Source organism: Protomyctophum bolini (assembly GCF_963924005.1).
Source record: "Protomyctophum bolini genome assembly, chromosome: 3".
NCBI lineage: Eukaryota > Metazoa > Chordata > Actinopteri > Myctophiformes > Myctophidae > Protomyctophum > Protomyctophum bolini.
In genome coordinates this window covers 36,494,559-36,517,306 of record NC_137864.1, presented here as the reverse complement: position 1 = coordinate 36,517,306, position 22,748 = coordinate 36,494,559, and the positions used below count along the sequence as shown (strand labels likewise).

The window sequence follows — 22,748 nt, the reverse complement described above, 5'->3', positions numbered from 1 at the left end:
GACACATTTGAAACAGGTGAACTGTTCTCGAGTTGCTTGGGAGAGAGTGGTTATACCTCAGGCCTAACAGATTACATATTTACCTCCTTGCTCTGCGTGAAGAAAGAGAAAGTCCAGAGTAATTAACTACACTCATATAAATTATCTATTAGTAAAAGTGGTGGTAATGTGGTAAACACATTTCAGCATTAGCATACTGCAGTTAGTAGCTACTACAAGATTAGTCCATTCCAAATGAACTCTAGCACCAAAGTTGCATAAATGACTTCCTTATACAGTCACTAGTAAAAGGTAATAATAATACTAGACATTATCATTATTGGCGTAGCTGCATCAAAGTCACATTCAAATTCAGACAAAAACTAAAAAGCCAGGGTGTTTTAAATGTAATATACATTTAAATATTTCTCTACATTCAAGTTATTTGTTTGAGGCTAGTGATCAGTTTCACCTGGACATGTCTTCCAAGGCCCATCTAAGGCACAATAACTTGTCAGAAAGTAATGAAAACATTCATAAGTGAAAAGGGAACACACTTTAATGGAACGTTTACACTTTGAGGCATGATTTGAGAAAAATACCAAACAAGACATTTCATCCCTACAATCCACAAAAACACTTCATACTACAGTGGTGCTCCCCACCACTCCCAATGGCAACTGCTGTGACAATTTTGTCTCGTGCATTAGTAGGGGGCATTGTATATGTTCACAGACATGTCCACTTCTTCTACTTCAAAAATAAATGTTATGCTTTGGTGAAAACGTTTCACTATGACTTGCTTCAACACCTTTTTCTGTTGAAAATATGTCATATATATGTCACTTCTGCAGGATGGGGCAGCACCCGTCAGCAGGGAGTGTTGGGCGGGAAAAGTAGTACGAATGACGCCTCCCGATGGGGGCTCCTCAATGATAGGTAAGGCAGTAGGATACAACCGTAGTGTGGGGACTTGGGAGGAATCAATTGGCATAACGACTAAATTGGGTAGAAGAATAGGTAAAAAGCACCAAAACAAACCCCCCCCCCCCATAATTTCCCATTTGGCACGTAAAAAAGAAAAAAATCCAATTCAGATGTTGTCAGCAGCAGATATGTATCTGGTGAGAAATTTCTTGACCTCAGATATGTGCATAGTCTCCTTGATAGTGGTGTCTCTGCTGCGGACCTGCAGCAGGCCACTTTCCAGTGTATTTTCACCTATTAGCATGGAGAAGAGAACCCCCATCTCATCATACCTGAAAAGACGCGCGCATACGCACACGCACACACACACACACACACACACACACACACACACACACACACACACACACACACACACACACACACACACACACACACACACACACACACACACACACACACACACACACACACACACACACACACACACACACACACACACACACACTTTTTTATCATACTTTGATGCATTATACAATATACATATTCCCACTGTTACACGCCTGCTGACACTGTACAGTCCAATATCCACTGTTGATGGTCTGTACAAAATTGTACATAATATTTATTCATAGAATATACAACTACATTTTCTTAACTGTCAGAACTCTGTACAGATAGCTAAGGTCCGAGTCTAATTATATTTTGTTCCTTTGTTTTATAACTAATCCTAATAACCCTATTATGTTCTTATATAACAATGTAATGAATTGTTTCAGAGAAGAAATAACACATGCGTTGATCTGGAGCAATAGATAAAAGCCTGTGTTTTACCTGGTGTTCAGCTGCTCCATTGATGTTGGCATTGTTTCTAGATACCCAGGCCACACAGAGATTCCAGCCTCCAGGAACTCCAATCGCAAGACATCACTAATCTACAAAATAATCATTGCATAAGTAATCACCAATAAAAAAATATAGTTTGGTTGAATTAATCCAACAATCTATACCTCCCAGAATAAATCTATCTGTGAACGCACACATTTGCTTACCTGTCTGAGCTCCACAGTTGCTCCCCTGCCCATATCCAAAGCTACCTTGACTGGTGCCAAAACTGGATGCAACTTCAGAACCTGAAACCAAATTCAATGAGAAAAGACTAAAGACTAAGACTAGAAAATGTGCTCAGCAGAGCACTGAGCTGAACTAAATGACCTGCCTACAACCGGAGTCTAGGGGTTCGAATCCACCAGCGTGCATCCGGCTTTGCTAATGTTCTAAACATCTTGACCACCTGGTACTACACATGCTGTCTGTATGTATATATCTTTTGATTTGATGTTTGATTTTCACCCGTTTCTACAGTTTTTTTCTCTCCTGCTTTTACTCTACCTCTATCATTTCACGAAACTACAAAATGATGAAGCAGAAAAAGTGTCTATAGTCGCTACTTGGGGTAGTAGTGAATGTAGGCCAGGAAGCACCTGGCAAAAATGATTGGCTACTCTAAACAAAAAAGAAGTCAAGATGATACATGATACATTATGAAGATAGTGAAAACTTTCAAGCACACATATTTCTTGCCGTAACAATTACACCGTCAATGGTCCCAGTTCAAACTGATTGTCACCTTTCTCTGGTGTAGTTTCTGCTTGCTATCTGCTTTCTTCAGCTGCTGAAGTGAATTGTCCAAGTAGGCCATTACTCCACGGTCCATGTTCCCAGTTACAGAAACAACATGCGGAACAACAAGCTTCCGCCCGTCTCGGCACTAAAACATAAGAATGACATGCAATGCATGTTCCTCAAGTCCAACAATGCAATCAAAATCACATTCAAAATTAAACAGTTGTGACATTGAATAGCAGACTTTTAATAAAAGGCGAAATTAGTTCCATGGCCATTTGCTTACAAACCAAAATATGATCAATCAATAAGTGTAGTCATCGCTGACATGTTGAGCTATAAAAGCATATTTACATTGAAATGTATACCATTATGTCTAAATAAAGGTTTCCATTAGGGATGTGCCGATGAGACATTTTGGCCGATATTGATATCCAATATAATTAATTGGTGTTATGGCCGATATTACCGATGTCGATATGATCTCATTCTGTATTGAAAAATTATAATAATTTTGTCCATTCTGAAAAATACATGTACAGCGTAACAGGGTATCTGCACTGCAGGCTTAGGCAAGTCAGATTTAACTTAAATACCTTTATATTTAATATTGTGAGCTTGTAAATCTGTTCAAGGCTTGTTTATCTGTAAAGACAAGACCGATTAATCGAACCGATGCCGATTAATCTAAAAACAACTAGAATTGGCCGATATATGTGTTTGCCGATAGATCTCCCATCACTAGTTTCCATAGTGCCATGGTGGGATCAAACTGTACTGGGTTATTGCGAACGCAGTGAGCACTTACTATGAGACCTAGCAGATCATGTCTGTCTGTCCGTGTGTCCGTGTGTCTGTCCCACTATCCAAATATGGAGTGTGTTGCATCAGCAATCACTCAGCTCCATATATGGGCACAAAAGGGGCCAGGTCCACTCAGCTCCATATATGGGCACAAAAGGGGCCAGGTCCACATATACAGTAACAGCGGGACAGACAGACAGACAGACAGACAGACAGACAGACAGACAGACATGATCTGCAGGGTCTCAGCTGCGTTCGCTTCCCGCGTTTGCGCGTCTTACTGGTACACATTAATCCAGATGGACCAAGCAGCTTAAACACTATAATTCAAATCCCATATTTAGCTAAAGTCATTGTGGAGTTCAAAATGTGGTAGAAGCTCAGTTTAGCACACTGACCTGTAGCTTGGCGCGGATGTCCCCGTGCGTCTGCAGCAGTTCAGTGTCTCCTCGGCTCCACAGTGTCTCCAGAGGCTCCTCTCCCCATGGGAAACTATAGACAATCTTAATGCCACGAGATGCCCTCCCTCCCAGTTCATCAGCGGTGATGTCGCTGCAACTGAAGTCTGATGGAGCCACGGCAAACTATATACAGTAGATAGAGGATAGAAAAGATGGATGGATAACAGAGATTCTGAAAAACTTAGGTCTGAGACAACACTATAGTAGGAGCCCTGAAAAATAGCTCCATGAGAGATTTTGGTCCCAAATAAAGTTGTGCCGGCACCAGCCATGTTGTTGATGTCTACTGTGATGTCTCTGCATACTGCAATCATGAAAACTTGTCTTTTGATTTGATTTGATTTATTTAGAAAAGCAATCATAATACAACATTATAATCAGCGATTCAAGGATTACACAGTGAAGTCCAAAGACTTATTTCCACTGGGGTCCTCTCACACTGAACGGAACAATACTTTAAAATACATCACAAATACATAACAGTACATATACATTACATACACAACACAACAAGTACATCCCTATCCATCCCTCTAAGATGACCCTTTATAGGGGAACCTTTTCCAGTAGCCATTTTTTAGTCTTCTGTTTAAATCCTCAAATTGGAGGTCAGTTTAACACTGGATTCCAGGCTATTCCACTGTGTGGAATTCATAAATGAATGAGCCTTTGCCCACTTTACTTTTAAAAGCAGGGAGCACCACATCTGCAATACTGGCTCTGGTGAAATGGTTGTGTACCTCGTTTACCTGCCTGAAACATGTTCTTAAAACTTCTGGGACCTCTCCGTATTTAATTTTATGGACCATGTTTAGTCTAGCCATTGTAACCTTTGATTCTACTGGGAGCCAGTTCAGCTCTCTGAACTGGTTCCTTCCTATATGGGTTCTGGGTTCTATCCCTAGTATAACCCTGATCAGTCTATTTTGAGCTGACTGTAGCTTTGTTTTAAAAGACTTAATCAAGCCCTCGAACCACGATGTACACGCAAAATCAAAGTGGCACAGGATAAGGGAGTTGACCACCACTAATTTTGTCTCCCTATCCATGTATCTTGCTGTTCGAGCTAGAAACGTAGTCAGTCCGGAGACCTTGTTTAGCACCTTGCTGGCCATACTTCGGCCGTCTAAGTTACCCTCTAAAATACAACCCAGGTATTTCACTGATGATTTTGCTGATGATTTTGCTGCTATGTATTTTTTGTTAGCACTAAAAAGAGCTAGAGCCATGATTTCCAAAACTGTTACTCAAATTCAAAAATAGCAAAAGTAGCAGATCGACAAGTTCAAAACGTGGCGTGGGCTTGTGGATCTGATACTTCCAATGCTTTTGTGTGACGCTGTAGTGTGATGTGATCAATTAGGTCATTAACTTAAAAACACTCACCTTCCTCCACCACTGCAGCCGCTGCCGTGCCCAGTGGTCCAGCCACTGGGAGGCTGTACGGGAAGAACAGAACCACACAAGTGATGTCTGAGTGACTTCTGCTGGGCTGGTAGAGGAAAAAAGAAAAATATCGTTGTTGTTGTTGTTGTTGGGCACAAACTTCTTATCTCCATATTGTAACTTTTTTTGTAAATTAACGACCTACTTGATCACACTACAGCGTCACACAAAAGCATCACAAGTAGCAGATCTACAAGCTCAAAGCGACGAACTTTGAGCTTGTAAATCTGCTACTTTTGCATTTGAATGCTGTAGTAAACAGTTTTGGACATATGAGGTGTCCACCCGACAGAGACGATATAGATGAGAGATAGATAAAAGGGGTATATTACTGATCACCTAAACACAATATCTCAAAATGTATTCACAAAAATACATTTTACCCAAATGATACACCTAGCAAAAGCAAATATTAACATGCTAAATATTAACGTATCATACTTATTCTGTAGGTGAAAACGTATGTCAAGGCCAAAACTACCAGTTTCAGCCACCAGGATGATCTACTACTCCCCCACTACTTTGTTTTTAATATTTATATGTGATTTACGGTCAGGTTAGCTTTTTACTGACCAATGACCATCTACGAGATATATATCATTATAGCAGAAGCTTCATGGTGAGATTTACTTGTTTGCAGATATAAATAACTGTCTGCAACTATTAACCCATTAAAACCTGGAAAGCATCCGTGTAATTTAACCACTTTAACCAGTTTTATACTTTGGCCATTCAAAAACAGCAGATATACAAGCTCATCGCGCGACACTTCACACTACGAGTGTGTAGATCTGCTATTTTTGAAAAATCTTTAAAATTGCAAATCATAATGTTGTTGGGAATGATACCGGAAGGTTTGGAGGGTAGAGCCAACATATATTTATTACATGTGCTGCTTACAGCGGCCATCAAATGCATTACAATTAAATGGCTAAAACCGCTCCCATCAACATATAGTTTGTGGGTGGAAATAATATGGGACATTTACCAGATGGAACAAATGACATATGCCCTGCCCCTGAGGCTTCAACCAAACATATTTAGTAAAAGATGGAGTCCTATAATGCCTTTACTAATGAGGTAGTAGGTATTGGAATCTTGAGTAACAATTCAACAAAATACACTTCTCCCCAGACCTTCCGGTACATTCATATGCTTGCCTTTGTCCCCAGTCATGTATGTATTCAGTAAAGCTCCTATTATCGTGCGTTGTTCACTTCCCATTGTTGTTGATGTTCTGTTGTTTTTATTTTTTACTTATATTTACTTTTATTTCCTTGTTTTATTGTGAATATGCTACCATTTTTGGTGGTCCTTGACATGAAAACGACTGAAATAGAAACACGTTTTTCAGAAAACTGGATTTAGAAGACATTTTGTAGAATCGGCATCAGGTCTTAATGGGGTAAATATTGTCACTGTGAGCAAAATTGAGCAGATTGTGATGAGACGAGAAGACCCTCACCAACCAGGTTGATCCGAGGACAGAAAACATGAGCCTGTCTCAGCCAGTCCAAAGGGGAGCTTACTCTTCACCAGCTCCAAAGATGGGATATACTGTTCCAAGGCACCTTAGAATAAAAAAGACCACAGAATTTAGTCAGAACGTTTAGTCTGTAAAGACAATGAGTTATGGCAATGGTTCTTAAGGTGGGGTCTGGAGAACCAAGGGGGTGGGCCGTGGCCCCCAGCATCAAAATCAGCTCAACCACTTTAACACTATGTACAGTACTCAGATATTTGACAATAGCTGATCTGCAAGCTCACAACAAAACTATTGTATGGTATGGAGGGAGGTCATTTCAGAAGGGGGTCCACAGCTAGCTCTGGTCCATAGCTCTAATGTGGCTCTGGTCCATAGATTTTTACACACAAGGCATTTTTACACACATGTATACATACATAGCTGCCTTCATTAGAGCTATGGGCCAGCCAAATCATTTGGGGGTACTGGAAATGAAAAAGGTTTTGAACCAGTTACGATGTATTGGTTGGTGGTGGTCTTTGTTCCAGAGTTAAAGAATAATAATATTCCTTTAAAACTATCACAGCTCATGGCATAAGCATCTTAAATCACTTTGTGTAGATGTTTACTTATAGAATAAGGAACACTACCTTGGAGAAGGCCTGTTCTCAGAGACACAGTGTTTCGAAGAAGTGTCCTTAACCTCTGAATTAGTTGGTCCTTGTTCAAGTCTTGCAGGTCAAACTCTTGGTTTAAAGTCTCCATATTGACAACCTTCAACTGTCCATCCCCATCAATAGCTCTCCCCTTTATGGTGTTTATAGTGTTTATCCCAAACACCTGCACTTCTTTGGACCTTGTTAGAGAGTGCCACCATTGATCCAGCATGTTTTTCTTGAGTTCCGTGCCCAGAGGTCCATAGTTGCATCCTGTCCCGTGCTGAAACGAGTGGCCAGGAGGTAGGTAGAACCTGTCAGCAGTGAGCTGCAACAATGCTTGGATGTGGTCATCTGATGGACCATTTGTAGAGCCTGTTGCTGAACAGCGCCATCTGCTGGGATGCACAGCGGGTGCTATTTTGCACTGTCGCGTTTTAAAGAGGGCTTCGCGCTGTATTATCGGGCAACGTCTGACGAAGTAAGCGAACATGATAAGCGGACAAACATACTCTGTTGAACCTGACCGACAGGCCAGTTTGTCCAATTTATTTGTTCATCTAAAATATAATTTGCGACCATACAAACAATAATAGTGTCCAATAATCTGTAAATTCCGCATCATATGGTAATTTCTAAGAGATCGAGAGCAAAACATAGAACATACACACTGCATACATAATGTAAAGCAAACGAGACAACACAATATTGACAGAATAACCCGGAACCCAAAGAAGATTACCCCGGAACTGAAAAATGCTTCTTCGGGCTGCTTGACTTTTACTGCCACCTTCTGGAGTTAGTCATCATCCAGTTTGTCACACGTTCGTGTCATATACGATTCAGAATCATATGATCCATTATCTGCCAATTGCCATATATATATATACGGTACGTGTATATAGGCCTACACATAATATAGTGTATACTGTGTATTTAATAAATAGTTAAACGAGTTATAATTGGCTACAATTATAACAAATACTATTTATATCATGTTATAATTGTGGGTGGCCAATTATAAAACTTGTTTGTTCATGTCAAACACTGAATATTAAGTCAAGTGTACCATTTATTGTGAAGAAAGATAGGGTCCGCACACTGGATGATGACCATTTGAAAAACTAAGTTTTGGAACATCATCCAGTGTGTGGACCTTATTTATTTTCTATTATTCTAACCTCGGCCCGGTACCTGTTTTTCAGTGTGGATGTACGTGCTATATTGAGCTTCTATTTATTTCAAATCACATTAATGGTATAGCAGTCATAAAAGCCAAAATAACTACCTACATAGACAAAACACACAATATGGATTTTATTTTTTATTTGAAAGGGCCATGCGTGCCCTTTTGTATACGATCTTCATAACATATCACTTTAAACATACCACAAAATCAAAACATTGCATTACCTAGTAAAAATAAATTACTGAGGAATGTAACAAATAAAACAATCAACAAAGTAAAGTGCAAAAGTTATAGTTGCACTACAGGAGTCTATGACTCCCTTTCGGGGTTACTGAATAATTCCAACGCTGCTGTAAGCAAAAAAGTTAAACAGTACAAAGGATAATAATCATACTATAAGATTTCAAGACAAGAGAAAACCAAAAATCTAATTGGTTCAGAATATTGTGCATTGTGTATTACATCTACTGAGGGAAAGGTGGTGGCATGGGGGGGTACGGCACCATTGGTGGTGGTGGTGGTGGCTGTGGGGTCTGTGGTGGTGGCTGTTGAGCACTGAAAGGGAACGGTGGATGGTTCATTCCGTTCTGAGCGGCCCTCTGCACTCCCCCAAACTGAGGCGGGCCCTGGAAGTTTTGATTACCAAAGGCAGCCACCTGGTTTGCGGGAGCACCGAAACTACCCTGTCCGTTGCCGTTGTTGTAGCTGTTGCCATAGTTACCACTAGAACTACCACCGTTTCCACCGTAGTTCCCACCATTTTGGCTCTTATTGCCGCCAAAGGCACTCTTTGGCCCGCCACCGAACCCCCTATCGTTGTCCCGATCCCTGAAGCTACCACCACCACCGCCAAAGTTATTATTCCTCCCTCCCCCAGAATACCTATCCCGGCGGTCATCCTTGTAGCCACTTCTTCCCCCCCTTCCACGGCCTGGAGCAGAAGAGAAAGGAGGGCGAGGGAAGGAAATTAAGAGAAAGGAAATGATGAAATCAGAATGACTTACAACTCTTGAGGTCATCACACCAAGTCGTTGAATAGGGCGACCGCTAAGCATCTGTCTGGATTTTGGTCATATAATGTGCAGTGTGTATTGCGGCATCGGTAGTAAACAGGCATTACACCCTATTAAGTATGTTTGAACAGAAATCGGATGCATTGGGAATGGAGAGAATAACACTGACATTTGCTCAGTGCAAACCGAAAATATGATGGACAGAATATACAGAGAAAGAAAGAATTCAGCAATTATTTATGGAACACTCATTTCTGGCAAACAAAGTTTTATGTCCATGTCCACTAAAAGTAGTGTGATGAGCAACTCAAAGGGCTGCATTCATTACAGAGATAGCCACTTTTTTCAGAGGGGAATGTTCCAAGTTGAGATTATTATAACGTAGATTTTTCATGCATTCACCTAGTAGTCAATTTAAGGTAATTCCTCTCACAAAGGTGCAGAACAGTGCCATCAACTCAATGACAGCTGTAGTCTGTGCAGTGTATTTAGATCAACTTTTACATCACCCATGTAGCAAAAATTATGTCTAGCAACAACTAATGAGACACAGAGGTATAGCTCCCGGATTCAAAGGTACAACAACGCATAGGTTACACCAGGTCTAAATGGGTTAATGTGAAGACATTACACATTGGCGATCATCGTGTGTGTTGAACTGTATTCATAGGAATTTACCTCCTCTGTCCTCTGCCATCTGGATCAGCTTGGGGTTGATGGCCTGGTTGGCCTCACGGAGCACAGAGATCAGGTCAGCAGCCTGTTTCATGTTGTTGGGGGTGAAGAAGGTGTAGGCCGTGCCCGTTTTTTGACTGCGGGCCGTGCGTCCAATACGATGGATATAATCCTCAGAGGAGTTAGGGTAGTCATAATTGATGACAAATTTCACATCCTCCACATCTGTGAAAGTGTTGCAGTGTGGCAAAACAAAAAGGAGGTCGCCACATGGGATTTTGCACACCACAACAGCCAGATCAAAGGGACAACGAGTTAGCAACAGTGGAGGTCGGGGGGAAGGTGGAGTGGTTATTAGAATAGGCTGCGGAGGAAATACGTTAAAACATTGGAAAATAGTACATACAGCTACTCCATGGGAATACTACTGTGGGAAGAGAGAAACGATGCACACTCCAGTTGCTTACCATAATCAATAAGATCCAAACGACATTCGCCCTCCCTTTTGTTACCAAGGGAGGAAAAACAAACAAAAAAACAAAACGATTTGAAGTCTTACCATAAAGGAGTATGCATTCACTAGTCCTTTCCCAATGCAGCGAAATCCCCCACAAATTGTCAAGTGACATCCAGGAGCTTCTATGCAGTTGGGCCACTATGTGCACTGGGGCCTCCTCATGTGCCAATATCTGACCTTTCAAAAGGTATGTTTCTGAAGGTCCTTTTTCCCCCTGTACATACTCATAAGAAGCTTGCTACTAAAGGCCACACTGCACATCTTGCCAAGACCTAATGGACCATGAGCTAATTTGACAGGGGCCCCAAAAAAGAAAAAGGCCCAAATACTGAACCTGTGAGAAAACCTGTGAGCCCCCTCCCCACTCAGTATTGTCAAGGCAAGATCTTTCCAGAAGCCAGTGTTCACTTGAGAAAATGTCTCTCGTTGGCAGGTCTCGACATGACTTTAAAACGCAGGCGAGGGAGGAACTTTGGTTTTTGAGCTGTCTCATTATTTCTCTAGATGCCACCCCCACAATCCCTTTAAACACATGTGCCAGGTGTCACCAATTCCAATGACTTACACAATAGGTATAAACCTGCTCTCTCCATTTCATGAAAACCAGCTCTTTGAGGAAACAAAAACAAAAACGGAAAGCTTAGACAGGCTCGCAAACACCCATGCTATTTGGTACAAGCTCCGAAGATAACAATTGTTCCAAATCTCAAACAAGTGACTTGCAATACAGTGCTCTCTAACAAAACAGCATGCAAGGCAAAAGTCACAGCATCAAGCATGTCGTTTTTACGTTTGAGTTGGAAACAGCTGACTGGCTGGCTGGCTGAGTATTGGTCCTTAAAATCCATGGAAAGAGAACAGAGTGTGCGTGTAATAAAAGGACAAAGGCTTAGCCACACCGCCTTTTGATGATTACTGGCACACAAGTGCTTTCACCTCTCTAGGCCCACTGGGTGGCAAGCCAGTGGAGCACTTCCAATATGTCTTCCTTCACCCTCTCGAGGCCTGGAACTGTCATGCCTAGCGCCTGCCACAAAGACTGCACCTTTAGGTGAGAAAAACTCAGAAAATGCATAGAAAAGTTAAAGAAAGCAAAAACACTTTCTTTAAAAACTGTGTAACATTGAAGAGAGACAACAAATGGGGCTAGTCAAAGATATACTGACCTAGTCCACGGGAGGCCACGTCAGTAGCAATGAGGATTGGTGCCTTTCCGTATTTGAACTCTGGAGAAATAATTAATAAATCATAATTAATTAATACATAAATAATTTCTGCATTATATAATGTAGAATGATTTCTTTAAAAATCACACCCATGTGAAGTGAGGGGCGCTAATAAATTAAAGTTTAACTCATGTTGATTAGGTGATGTAAACAAACATTCAATGCCATTAACAATAAAGAGACAATATGACGTAAACTTCCCTTCATTGTCAATGGCAAAAATTCATATGTTGAGTGGACTATTCACTGCAGCAATAATATGCACTATGAAGAAATAGTGCAACATCCCAGAACATACCATTGAGAACCCAGTCCCTTTCTTGCTGGCTCTTATCTCCATGAATGCCCATTGCTGGCCAGCTGTGGTTGACAAACAATACACATCAGAAATGAAACACTGAAACACTACATGCATGACACCAGAACATTGAAGCAAAGAAATCTCACACAGTTGTTGGTCTACTATTTTGCAGATTGTGCAATTTATTGTTGTTATTGCATGTTGTAGGCTAGGCCATTCATGGCATTTTCATTTTGTGAGCACAAGCCTGACATGCCCATACAGTCTATGGCTGCCATCGGTCCTTACTTAAATGCAGCTACAATTTAGGTATTTAGCAGATGCTCTTAATCGAGAGCAATTTACATTAAGCAAGAACAAAAGCATGGCAATAAATCACATACATAAAAAGTAGTTATCATGAAACATACGTAAGCTAAGAACGTAACAGTGTAATATCTATAATGAAAGTATGCTGCTATGTGCTATGACTACATAAAATGCAAATCTAGTGCTGTCTACGTAACATGCTATAAGTCTGTATAAAATGCTATCACATAAAGTGCTATCTAAGGGGCTAGAGCAAGTGCTACGGGCAGACATAAAAACAGCTGTGAAAAGGTCACGCCTGGTGCACGCTGATAAATGCAGGATGTGCGGCGTACCTTTAATCAGTTTCTTTAATCCTTTTTTACAACTTGTGCCTACTACTACTGCTGATTGAGAATGTGCTATAGAGTAGTAATTATTTTAGAACAAGAGAAAACATATCCTTAAAGGAAGACTGACACGCCCCTCGGGAGCTAATAACTGCTATCAAACAATGCTATCATGATTCTGACGTCAGAGTGGCGAAAGCTTTCCCCAACGACTTCTATGCGGGCTCGCCGGGCTTGGTGGCCGTGGTAGCATAGCAACTTATGCTACTATTTTGGTGTCACATTTAGCTTGAATACTGGGTGAAAGTCTCATTAAAAAAATTATTTTTTCGCAACATTGTTCAGGTGAACTGTGTGTTTATGCTTGTTCATTGTAATAATCAATATCGCTATGATTATTTTATTTATCGCCGCGTCGCTCCGCATGACAACATAGTCTTGCCCGTCTCAGATGCAGGCTGCACACACACGGACGGACGGACGGACGGACGGACGGACGTATAGTCTCTGGTCAGGTCCCCGCATTGAACTGGGCATGTGTGTACGCACACACACACACACACAGACACACAACTTTTAGCCGTGGCTATAGTGCATGACAGCGGGGAAGAGATTCCGTGCCATTGCATGTGTGTGTGTGTGTGTGTACACACATGCCTAGTCCCCCGTAGAGGCTCATGATCTCGTCCGCAAGACTATGCCTCGGCATAGCGATATTTATTATTACAATGAATACAAACATAAACACACTATAGTTCACTTGAACAATGTTGTGGTAACTAACTACGGTATTACAGAATGAGAGCGAGGGTGTACATGTCAGCCTGCGGCTGAGAGGGGAAAAGAACAGTAGTCGCGCTGCTCTCACAGCGGCCAGACAACAGCAGACCGTCCGTAGTCGCGACTGTCGCGCTGCGGGGCTGAGAGGTCTCAGAGCGGGCAGACAGGGGTGTTGGCGACCGGGGGAACATGGGACTCCAGTCCAAAATTTGCGCTTGTGCTGCAGTTCCCCTAAAAAACCCCACGCCAACCTCAATTGCATTCAAACTAAGCATTTCTGGCGAAAAAATAATTTTTTTCAATTACATTTATAGCCAATATGACGCTAAATGTACCGTCAAAAACGCTAGCCTGACCTATAGCCACTTGTTGCTAGCGCCGTAGCCCCGTTTCAAACTGTTTTCAGTCAGACCACGTGATGTGCTGTACCACCCATATTAATTTCGGGGCATGTCAGCGGACCTTTAAGGTTGGCATGATAAGTGGATCCTTACCCATCTCTCCTCATCCTCCTGGTGATCTCATCACAGCGCCTCTTGGTCTCCACAAAGATAATGGTCTTATTCTCTTTCTCACTCATGATCTCCTCCAGCAGACGGAGAAGTCTGAAGAGGACAAGAATGGTAGCATGTTAAATAATTCTCAGATAAAATAACAGTGTTCCCCCATGACGAGGTTGTAAAGAGTTCTGCTCTTTTTATTGCGAACGCAGTGAGCACTTACTACGAGTAAGACGCGCAAACGCGGGAAGCGAACGCAGCTCGTACATATTTGGGTTTTGGACGTATAGCTGCTTTGGGGACTCCTTATATGGTGCCCCTTTTGTGCCCATATATGGAGCTGAGTGGACCTGGCCCCTTTTGTGCCCATATATGGAGCTGAGTGATTGCTGATGCAACACACTCCATATTTGGATAGCGGGACAGACAGACAGACAAACAGACAGACAGACAGACATGATCTGCTAGGTCTCATTGCGAACGCAGTGAGCACTTACTATGAGACCTAGCAGATCATGTCTGTCTGTGTGTCTGTCTGTCTGTCTGTCTGTCTGTCTGTCTGTCTGTCCCGCTATCCAAATATGGAGTGTGTTGCATCAGCAATCACTCAGCTCCATATATGGGCACAAAAGAGGCCAGGTCCACTCAGCTCCATATATGGGCACAAAAGGGGCCAGGTCCACATATACAGTAACAGCGGGACAGACACACAGACATGATCTGCAGGATCTCAGCTGCGTACGCTTCCCGTGTTTGCGCGTCTTACTGGTAGTAAGTGCTCACTGCGTTCGCAATGAGACCTAGCAGATCATGTCTGTGTGTCTGTCTGTCTGTCCCGCTATCCAAATATGGAGTGTGTTGCATCAGCAATCACTCAGCTCCATATATGGGCACAAAAGGGGCCAGGTCCACTCAGCTCTATATATGGGCACAAAAGGGGCCAGGTCCACATATACAGTAACAGCGGGACAGACAGACAGACATGATCTGCAGGGTCTCAGCTGCGTTCGCTTCCCGCGTCTTACTGGTATTGCCTGCTAAGGACTCAAACTATGATGTAAAAATTCCAATACTATCTGGTATTATACAAGATTCCTTCTTCACTACATTTTTCGTATCCCCCAGCTAGGAGACGTCATTTGCTAGGTCCATATATATACGGACCCCAACGTATACTCCGTGTATATAATGGTTGAGCTGAGCCCCAGCTTTTAACATTGATCGGGTTGCTATGCAACGCCTCCGTCACCACCAGCTGTGGGACGTTAAATCTGAACTCTGTTTAACTTGGTTACGACCAGGATTTTAAAACCTCCATAAGTCGGAATCCAGCAGAGCTGTCCATGGTGGATCTTTAGCCATGTAATTTGTGACTTTGTACTGTGTCGCTTCCAACATGTAAACATTTCTGGCGAGATGTAAAGTGTGTGCTTGTGCTAATGATACTAAAGTGTGTATACTGAGTGTGTGTATGGGGCGGGGAGGCGGGCAAACTCCTTCTCTTAAAGTGAACGTGGATGTTGGCATAGGTTAACTTAATTTATGCTAATAGCTAGTGGCAGAGAAAGAATTAATTCTTTCTCTGTTAGAGAGTCCGCTACTCACTTGTCCTCTTTCTCCATGTCATTGCAGACATCAACAATCTGCAAGATATTGTGGTTGGCGCTGAGCTGGAGTGCACCCACATTGATTTGGACAGAGTCCTTCAGGAAGTCCTCAGCCAGCTGGCGAACCTCCTTTGGCCAAGTGGCACTCCACATCAGTGTCTGACGATCCGGCTGGGAGGCGAGGAAAAGTCATGCTCGACCAACCAAAATTTACGACTTATAATGTTGCTAGAAAACCCCTTGATCATTTCTTGAAATGGAGTGATGGTTAATAATCTACAGCATTTATTCTGAGACGATAAAAGTACATACCCGAATTTGGTCTACTATTTTGCGGATTTGTGGCTCAAAGCCCATGTCCAGCATACGATCGGCTTCGTCCAGCACCAGGTAGGTGCAACGTCGCAGGTTAGTCTTTCCACACTCCAGGAAGTCAATGAGTCGCCCCGGGGTAGCGATGCAAATCTCAACACCTAAAATAATGGATTATGTTAAATATTCTATCGAGAAAAATAGCTTTTCCCCCAAACTAAAACAAATAATGTATCAGTCTGAAGTTTTTTAACCATATGATGAGCAAATGGCCTGTGAAAATGAATAAAAGAGCATCAGTGCATTAGGCATCCCATGGCCAAACTTAATTGTACCTCTCTCAAGGTCTCTGATCTGGGGTCCTTTTGGTGCTCCACCATAGATGCAGGTGCTCTTCAGACGGGAGGCCCTACCGTACTCAGCAGCAACCTGCTGCACTTGCTGAGCCAGTTCACGGGTTGGAGCCAGCACCAGACACTGGGGGAACAAACGGACTGTTCATGAAGCGCATTGCTTGAAAGTTAATTACTCTAGATCAGGGGTGGGCAACTTTGATGATGGAAAGGGACACAATATTTCCACACTCACTCCAGAGGGCCACATTGCATATTTCTGTTGTAACAAAAATAGCCGACCTGAAAGCTCAAAACGGGTAGCACCGAGACGCGTTTTGAGCTTTGTAGATCAGCTATTTTTGCTATATTTGAATTGAAATCCTGAAAAGTTACATTTGTATTCATGAACTAAATCTAAATACAAACACATTGGACATTAAAAAAAATGACAATAACATTTTAATACTAGTCATCAAGCTACAGTATAGACTGAAGTCATTAAAGCGGGTCAAGTTTGCATGTTTGGAACTGTAACAGCGGAAATCAATAATGTATCAGTAGTGTGATATTAACCTGAGGGCCGCATTAAGTGAAGGTGGAGGTTATGTTATGTTATGTTCGATTGTCAGTTCTCTAGACATGCTTTCATTTAGTTTTTAATTCAGAATTGTGACACTTAATATGAAACCATCTATGGAGCCATACAACTACTTCGTAACAAATAAAGGAATCAAATACATGCATGTTTCGTCATATTGTCTCAAGTACTTACAATGGGTCCATCTCCATGCTCCAGGAAAGGCTGATGTTGGATGTGCACAATTGCAGGCAGCAAATACTACAACAGACAGATAATGGCATGTTTCAACCAAATGTTATACGCATACACAACTAAAGAAGGGTGCTCCTCTGAGGGCAGATCTCCAGTTAGTTGCAGCCATCAGGACACGAGGAAGCTGCAGGGGGAAATACTTTGTAGGACAGAAGGTACTACAAACTTAAACAAGTAATTGAAGTCCTAGTTAACACAGCCAGCCTAAATAAACCACACTAAATAAACCACACTTCTCAAGTGTAGAAAAATTACTTACTGCAAGGGTTTTTCCCGACCCAGTCTGAGCGATGCCAACCATGTCTTTGCCACTTAGGGCAAGTGGCCATCCCTGAGACTGAATTGAAGTTGGTTCAGACCAGTTCTGTTTGCCAATAATATCCATGACGTAGCCTGAAAGACAAATTGAAATATAACATCATTTTTAAATACCGGTATGCATGTATTCTGATCACGAAGCCCCGGCCTAGTTAATATATGGAATTACGACATGTCACTCTAATAGGCTACAGCCTTTTGGCCTCGTGTTCTGGTTGGATAGCCCTTTATTATTACCACTTCCTTAATCAAAATCCCATACAAACTGGATCCAAACAGAAGACTACTTGTCATTCGACACTTTCTCACACTCATTTTGAGCGTTACCGTCTCCTTAGCAAATTAGCAGCAAATCTTTATAAAATGGGGAGTAATTGCATGATATCAAGCGACTGGCAGCTGTAATAGAGGATTTTACTGTAAACAGTAATTTCCTTCATTTCTTTCCACAATCTTAATAAAGTGTAATTATTTATTTAAAATCACTACTGCTGATAGTATTATCAGGCTATATAGATAAGCTATGAAAAAGATATGCCAGTGGCAATCCATCCAAGCAAGCCATTTATTGCCTATATACACACATTATTACAATGACATATTCTGCTGGTGGTGGTGTGATGTCGATCTTACTTGGAAAAGTGGCCTCGTGGAATTTGACAATTGGCTTGGGACATTCTCTGCCCTTCACCGTAACTTCCTTGCTTCTGCGAAATTGCTCAACCTCTTGCTGTAATCGAAAAGTACAATACAAATCAATAACGTCTTCAATCAAGTAAGCAATAAGCATGCAGGTATGGTATACACAAGAACTAAGAAGACATATCAACAAAGAGAAAACATCATCCATGTCTTACCAATGATCTGCGGGTGACATCTGGGTGCTCCTGGTAAAAATTCTTCTGGAATTTTGGGAGCTCATCAAGGTTCCAGTGTTTCTTTCGCAGCTTGTCACCTGGGTTTCCAAATTTCCCTGGAGGAGGTCCACCCCGGCTGCCTCCTCCACCTCCTCCACCAAAACGTGGTGGACCGCCACCATACCTGCAAAAGGAACAAGATATAAATGTACAAGATAATGTCATGCCTTCAGTATCGATAGCTAGGACCGTAGGCTGACCGTTAATGGGGAGATAAGGAGTGACACGCACTCACGCAGCAAAGCCACGACACACTGTCAGGCTAGGTGCCCGGACCGCTACGCCAGCGAACTCGGCTTAGTATTGCCAAGTCTGCTTATTCTTTGGCCTCGTTTCTTTTTCCAGGGTTGCAGGAAAAGATCTTGAGTTGAGGGTTGCAATTTTTTGAGCTTGTTTTAATAATTTGTCTAGCTTTCTTTGGCAAGCCAAAATTTCTCTTTGATGTATATATATATATTCACCATAGGTTTGGAGGAGTGTGAATGAACAATGCATCACATTGTGTGTGTGAGACAGTCAGTCTGCTCCCTACAATTTACAATTTACAATTTAGGCATTTAGCAGACGCTCTTAATCCAGAGCGTGAGGGTACTTCCAGCTTCCCTGCGTTGGCTGATCTGAGTGAGCGGGAGGGTTTGTAGGGTTCGATCATACTTGCAAGATATGGGGGAGCCATAACTTTGGTTGCTTTGAATGCCAGCATCAGAGTTTTGTATTCTGTGCGGGCAGCGACCGGGAGCCAGTGGAGGGAGCGGAGCAGGGGGGAGACATGTGAGAATTTTGGCTGGTTGAAGACCAGAGCTGCGGCATTTTGGATCAGCTGGAGAGGCTTAAGTGCACATGCTGGTAGGCCAGTAAGGAGGGAGTTACAATAGTCGAGTTTTGACAAGACTGTTGTCTGGATTAGGAGCTGGGCTGATTCCTGGGTGAGGAACGGTCTAATTCGTCGTATGTTATAGAGTGTGAACCTACAGGATCGAGTGACAGCTGTGATGTGAGTTTTGAACGAGAGCTGACTGTCCAGGACAACACCAAGATTCCTGGCTGTTGGGACAGACGTTACCAGGGCGTTGTCAGTGATACTGATATTAAAGGGGGTTAACTCGCTCAAGCATGCATGTCATGTTATAATAAATAACCAAAGCATAAGGTATTATACATGTTAATTTGAATATGTGGACAATATGGATCAACTACTTTAATTTGGAATATATTTTATGTCTATTGTTGCACTTAGGGCTGTCATGGCAACAACTGGAGTGGAGGGCACAAGACCGAAGGGGATGGAGGAGCCTCATCAATGGCCCTCAGGGAATTTAAGTGCGCTTGCTTAGGTTGCCTTATTTCTCTGGCGATATTTGACGTGTAGCGAACGAAAATAAAAGCCTGGGTACGAGGCGATTTGACGTGTTGTTGGAGGTGGGGTTGCTTTATGAGCTGGCAACACAGACGAAAGAGAGTGAAACGTGGCAATCCTGGTTTTCATTTGATTTAGGTCATCAAAAGCCAAACATGCAGAGATACACTAAATTGAACATTACCACAGTCTGTGAAATATGCATTTCATTGCAGGCTGCAGCTGTTGTGGATTTGACATTAGACATTCATGTATGTATTAATTTAATACATGAATACACGTAACAATGAAGTAAAAGAATGCTGCTTTACAAATTACAAATACATACATGTCTTGTCCGCAAGCGTCATAGGATGCAGCCTAGCTCTGGTCCATAGCTCGCCTCTAATGCTATGGACCAGAGCTAGATGCAGCCTAGCTCTGGTTGGTCTAGGATGCAGCCAATGGCCATACATAGCCCCTCTCGGAACCCTCCGTAAAGCATTGGGTTCTGCTTGTAGGGCTAGGTCCCACCATACGACGGTTTGGCCGCTCTTAGCCATAGAATGGCTCTTGTTGTTTCATACAGTAATTTACGAAGTTAAATAAATGATCACAGGCATTCTAGGTCTAGGCCGCCCTCTACCAGATCGGCGAGTTTAATCGTTTATTTATTTCTGTCGTGCGACGAAGTGTGTGTAACTGTAAATGATCAAGCTTGCCGATGGTTCATTTGGTTGTGACTTCGCTCACTCAATGGCGAATCCATCCATCCCTATCTGGGCCGCACTGTCTGTATAGCTGCCATTTTAAGTATATCCACAAAATAATCAACAATACAAACACTCGAGAAAGGAGGAATCGCATTGAAAAGTATTCAAACACAGACATTTTGTTGTATTGGTGAAGTTCACTGCCATCACGTGACGTAAAATCAGTATATTATATATCGCTTTATCTCGTAGAACAGCGCGACGAGCTTGGCTAACGCTAGTCTTCTAACGGGGGTGTTTTTTTAGCTGTAGCTGTCGAACGTGTCAGTTATGACCGACTCACCCCCTATCTCTGCCACGATCTCTGTCAGAAAATCCCGGCATCGTGCTGAAGATCGGTTAAAAAACTAAAGCGTTCGGCTTATTTTTGTGTAGGTCAATACAAAAATGGTCTATATACCAACTACGACACCGGCAAAAAGGTAAAGAAAATGCCGGCAGATAAGATTCTGGTTGTGGTTGAGCGGATGTGACGTTCCGAAGACAGAGCGGATACGGAAACAGAGCGTGCGTTTTTTTTATTGATTTAAATATTTATTAACAGTTTGCAGAATTACAGTACATTTCAAGCACAAACTCAATACAAATACTGTTAACTGTGAGTGGACGACCCAATTAAGCATTACACTTGTTTACAACAGGGTCCACCATGTTCAATTCATCCCGGTGGAAGTGCTCGCCGGAGGTCGCTGGTAGTGCATGGCCGGGATTGGGCGCTCTTCCCCCGGGCAGAGTTCCCCAGGGCGCGGGCCCTGGTCCCTGCCCGGAGGTCACAGGAATTCATCATAAATGAAGCAAAAAGGGAAAATAAACATATAGGCCTACAGTGAGGGGGAAACGTACATGTGTATGTTGAAAATACTCGATACTAGTAGGCCAGGCCGCCAGGCTGATGGTAGCTAAACTCTTGGGATACACTAGTTTTCAGTTTTTTCTTTAATTCTTTATTTTTTAAGTTTCTTTTTACATTATGTCATGTTGTTTCTTTTATTCTGAAATGTTTTATGAAGCCGACAAGCCGTCTTATTTTTCATTAAATTAAACTAATAATAATTAGCACAGTTGGACCGCCGCCGATTTATTAACAAATAATAATAGAAGACACCTCACGAATCGATTCAACCATTGTGAGCTTGTATAGTAGCCTATATACGAATACGACAATGGTCGGGTGGGCAACTTTGACGATGGAGAGGGCCACTATATTTCCACACTCACTCCTATAGGGCCATATATTACTGCAAAAATAGCCGATCTACAAGCTCAAAACGCGTTGCGCTATATTCGAATTGGAATCCTGAAAATTTACATTTTTATGTAATTTCATATGCCTTTAATTGTGTGTTGAGCATTGAGCTACTAATTTAGACTGAAGTAATTAAAGCAGGTCATGTTTGCATGTTGTGGAATTGTAAAGCTGGAACCAATATTATATCAGTATTCTGATATTAACCTGAGGGCCACATTAAGTGAAGGTGGGGGCCACACCTGGAGTATACTGTATAATATGGGATATGCAGCTTGTTTATACTTCACTGTGCAACGGTCCTATGCTGGAAAATAGCAGATATGCAAACTCACAGCACATCTCATTCAAGACACTGAACTTGCAGATCTGCCATTTTTGCAATCCAAATGCATTATATGGTGGTTAAATGGGCCCTAAGAGATGCAGAAATTAACTAGAAAAAGTGCCCTTCTGCATGGGCACAGGTCACCACCAGGAGGATAGGAGAGTGTGTGATGTTTGGCAAAATATTTAGGAGTAATTTAAACGTGTTTGTTTGGGTTTGTGTGTACAGTGTGTGTGTGTGTGTGTGTGTGTGTGTGTGTGTGTACGGTTGTAATGCACGTAACTCGAGAACTGTTCGTCCCACCGACTTCAAATTCGACACACGCGTTCCACACCCCCGCATGGAGTGCACTGCCCAGTATCGATTCGGTCGGACCCACGGTTCTCCAGAAGACAAAAAACATAGTTCCGTGTGAACAATACAAATGACTTTAGTTTTATGGATTTACTTTTAATGCGTGCCCCCACATTACTCTATGGTGGCCCCCTGTGCCCCCCACAAAATGAGCGGAACTACTTAATATTTCACCAAAACCAGAGCA

The 22,748-nt window shown here is 42.3% G+C and overlaps 2 protein-coding genes across 2 annotated transcripts; both read right to left on the bottom strand.

Moving 5' to 3' along the window:
- Positions 1-516: 516 nt before the first annotated feature.
- Positions 517-8,036, bottom strand: polg2 (polymerase (DNA directed), gamma 2, accessory subunit). The gene is made up of 8 exons (XM_080760652.1): positions 7,359-8,036; positions 6,709-6,814; positions 5,184-5,289; positions 3,735-3,920; positions 2,537-2,677; positions 1,959-2,039; positions 1,741-1,841; positions 517-1,238 (listed from the first exon to the last, which is right to left on the bottom strand). The coding sequence occupies exons 1-8, from the start codon at positions 7,855-7,857 to the stop codon at positions 1,073-1,075; spliced, it is 1,386 nt and encodes a 461-aa protein (XP_080616778.1). The 5' UTR covers positions 7,858-8,036; the 3' UTR covers positions 517-1,072.
- A 639-nt stretch (positions 8,037-8,675) lies between these two features.
- On the bottom strand, positions 8,676-21,091 carry LOC308313170 (putative ATP-dependent RNA helicase DDX5). The gene is made up of 13 exons (XM_080760119.1): positions 20,917-21,091; positions 18,465-18,648; positions 18,241-18,337; positions 17,549-17,682; positions 17,230-17,295; positions 16,458-16,599; positions 16,123-16,283; positions 15,809-15,981; positions 14,198-14,308; positions 12,283-12,344; positions 11,925-11,984; positions 10,245-10,466; positions 8,676-9,484 (listed from the first exon to the last, which is right to left on the bottom strand). Exons 1-13 carry the CDS (start codon positions 20,955-20,957, stop codon positions 9,018-9,020), a joined length of 1,920 nt encoding a protein of 639 aa, XP_080616245.1. The 5' UTR covers positions 20,958-21,091; the 3' UTR covers positions 8,676-9,017.
- Positions 21,092-22,748: the final 1,657 nt, after the last annotated feature.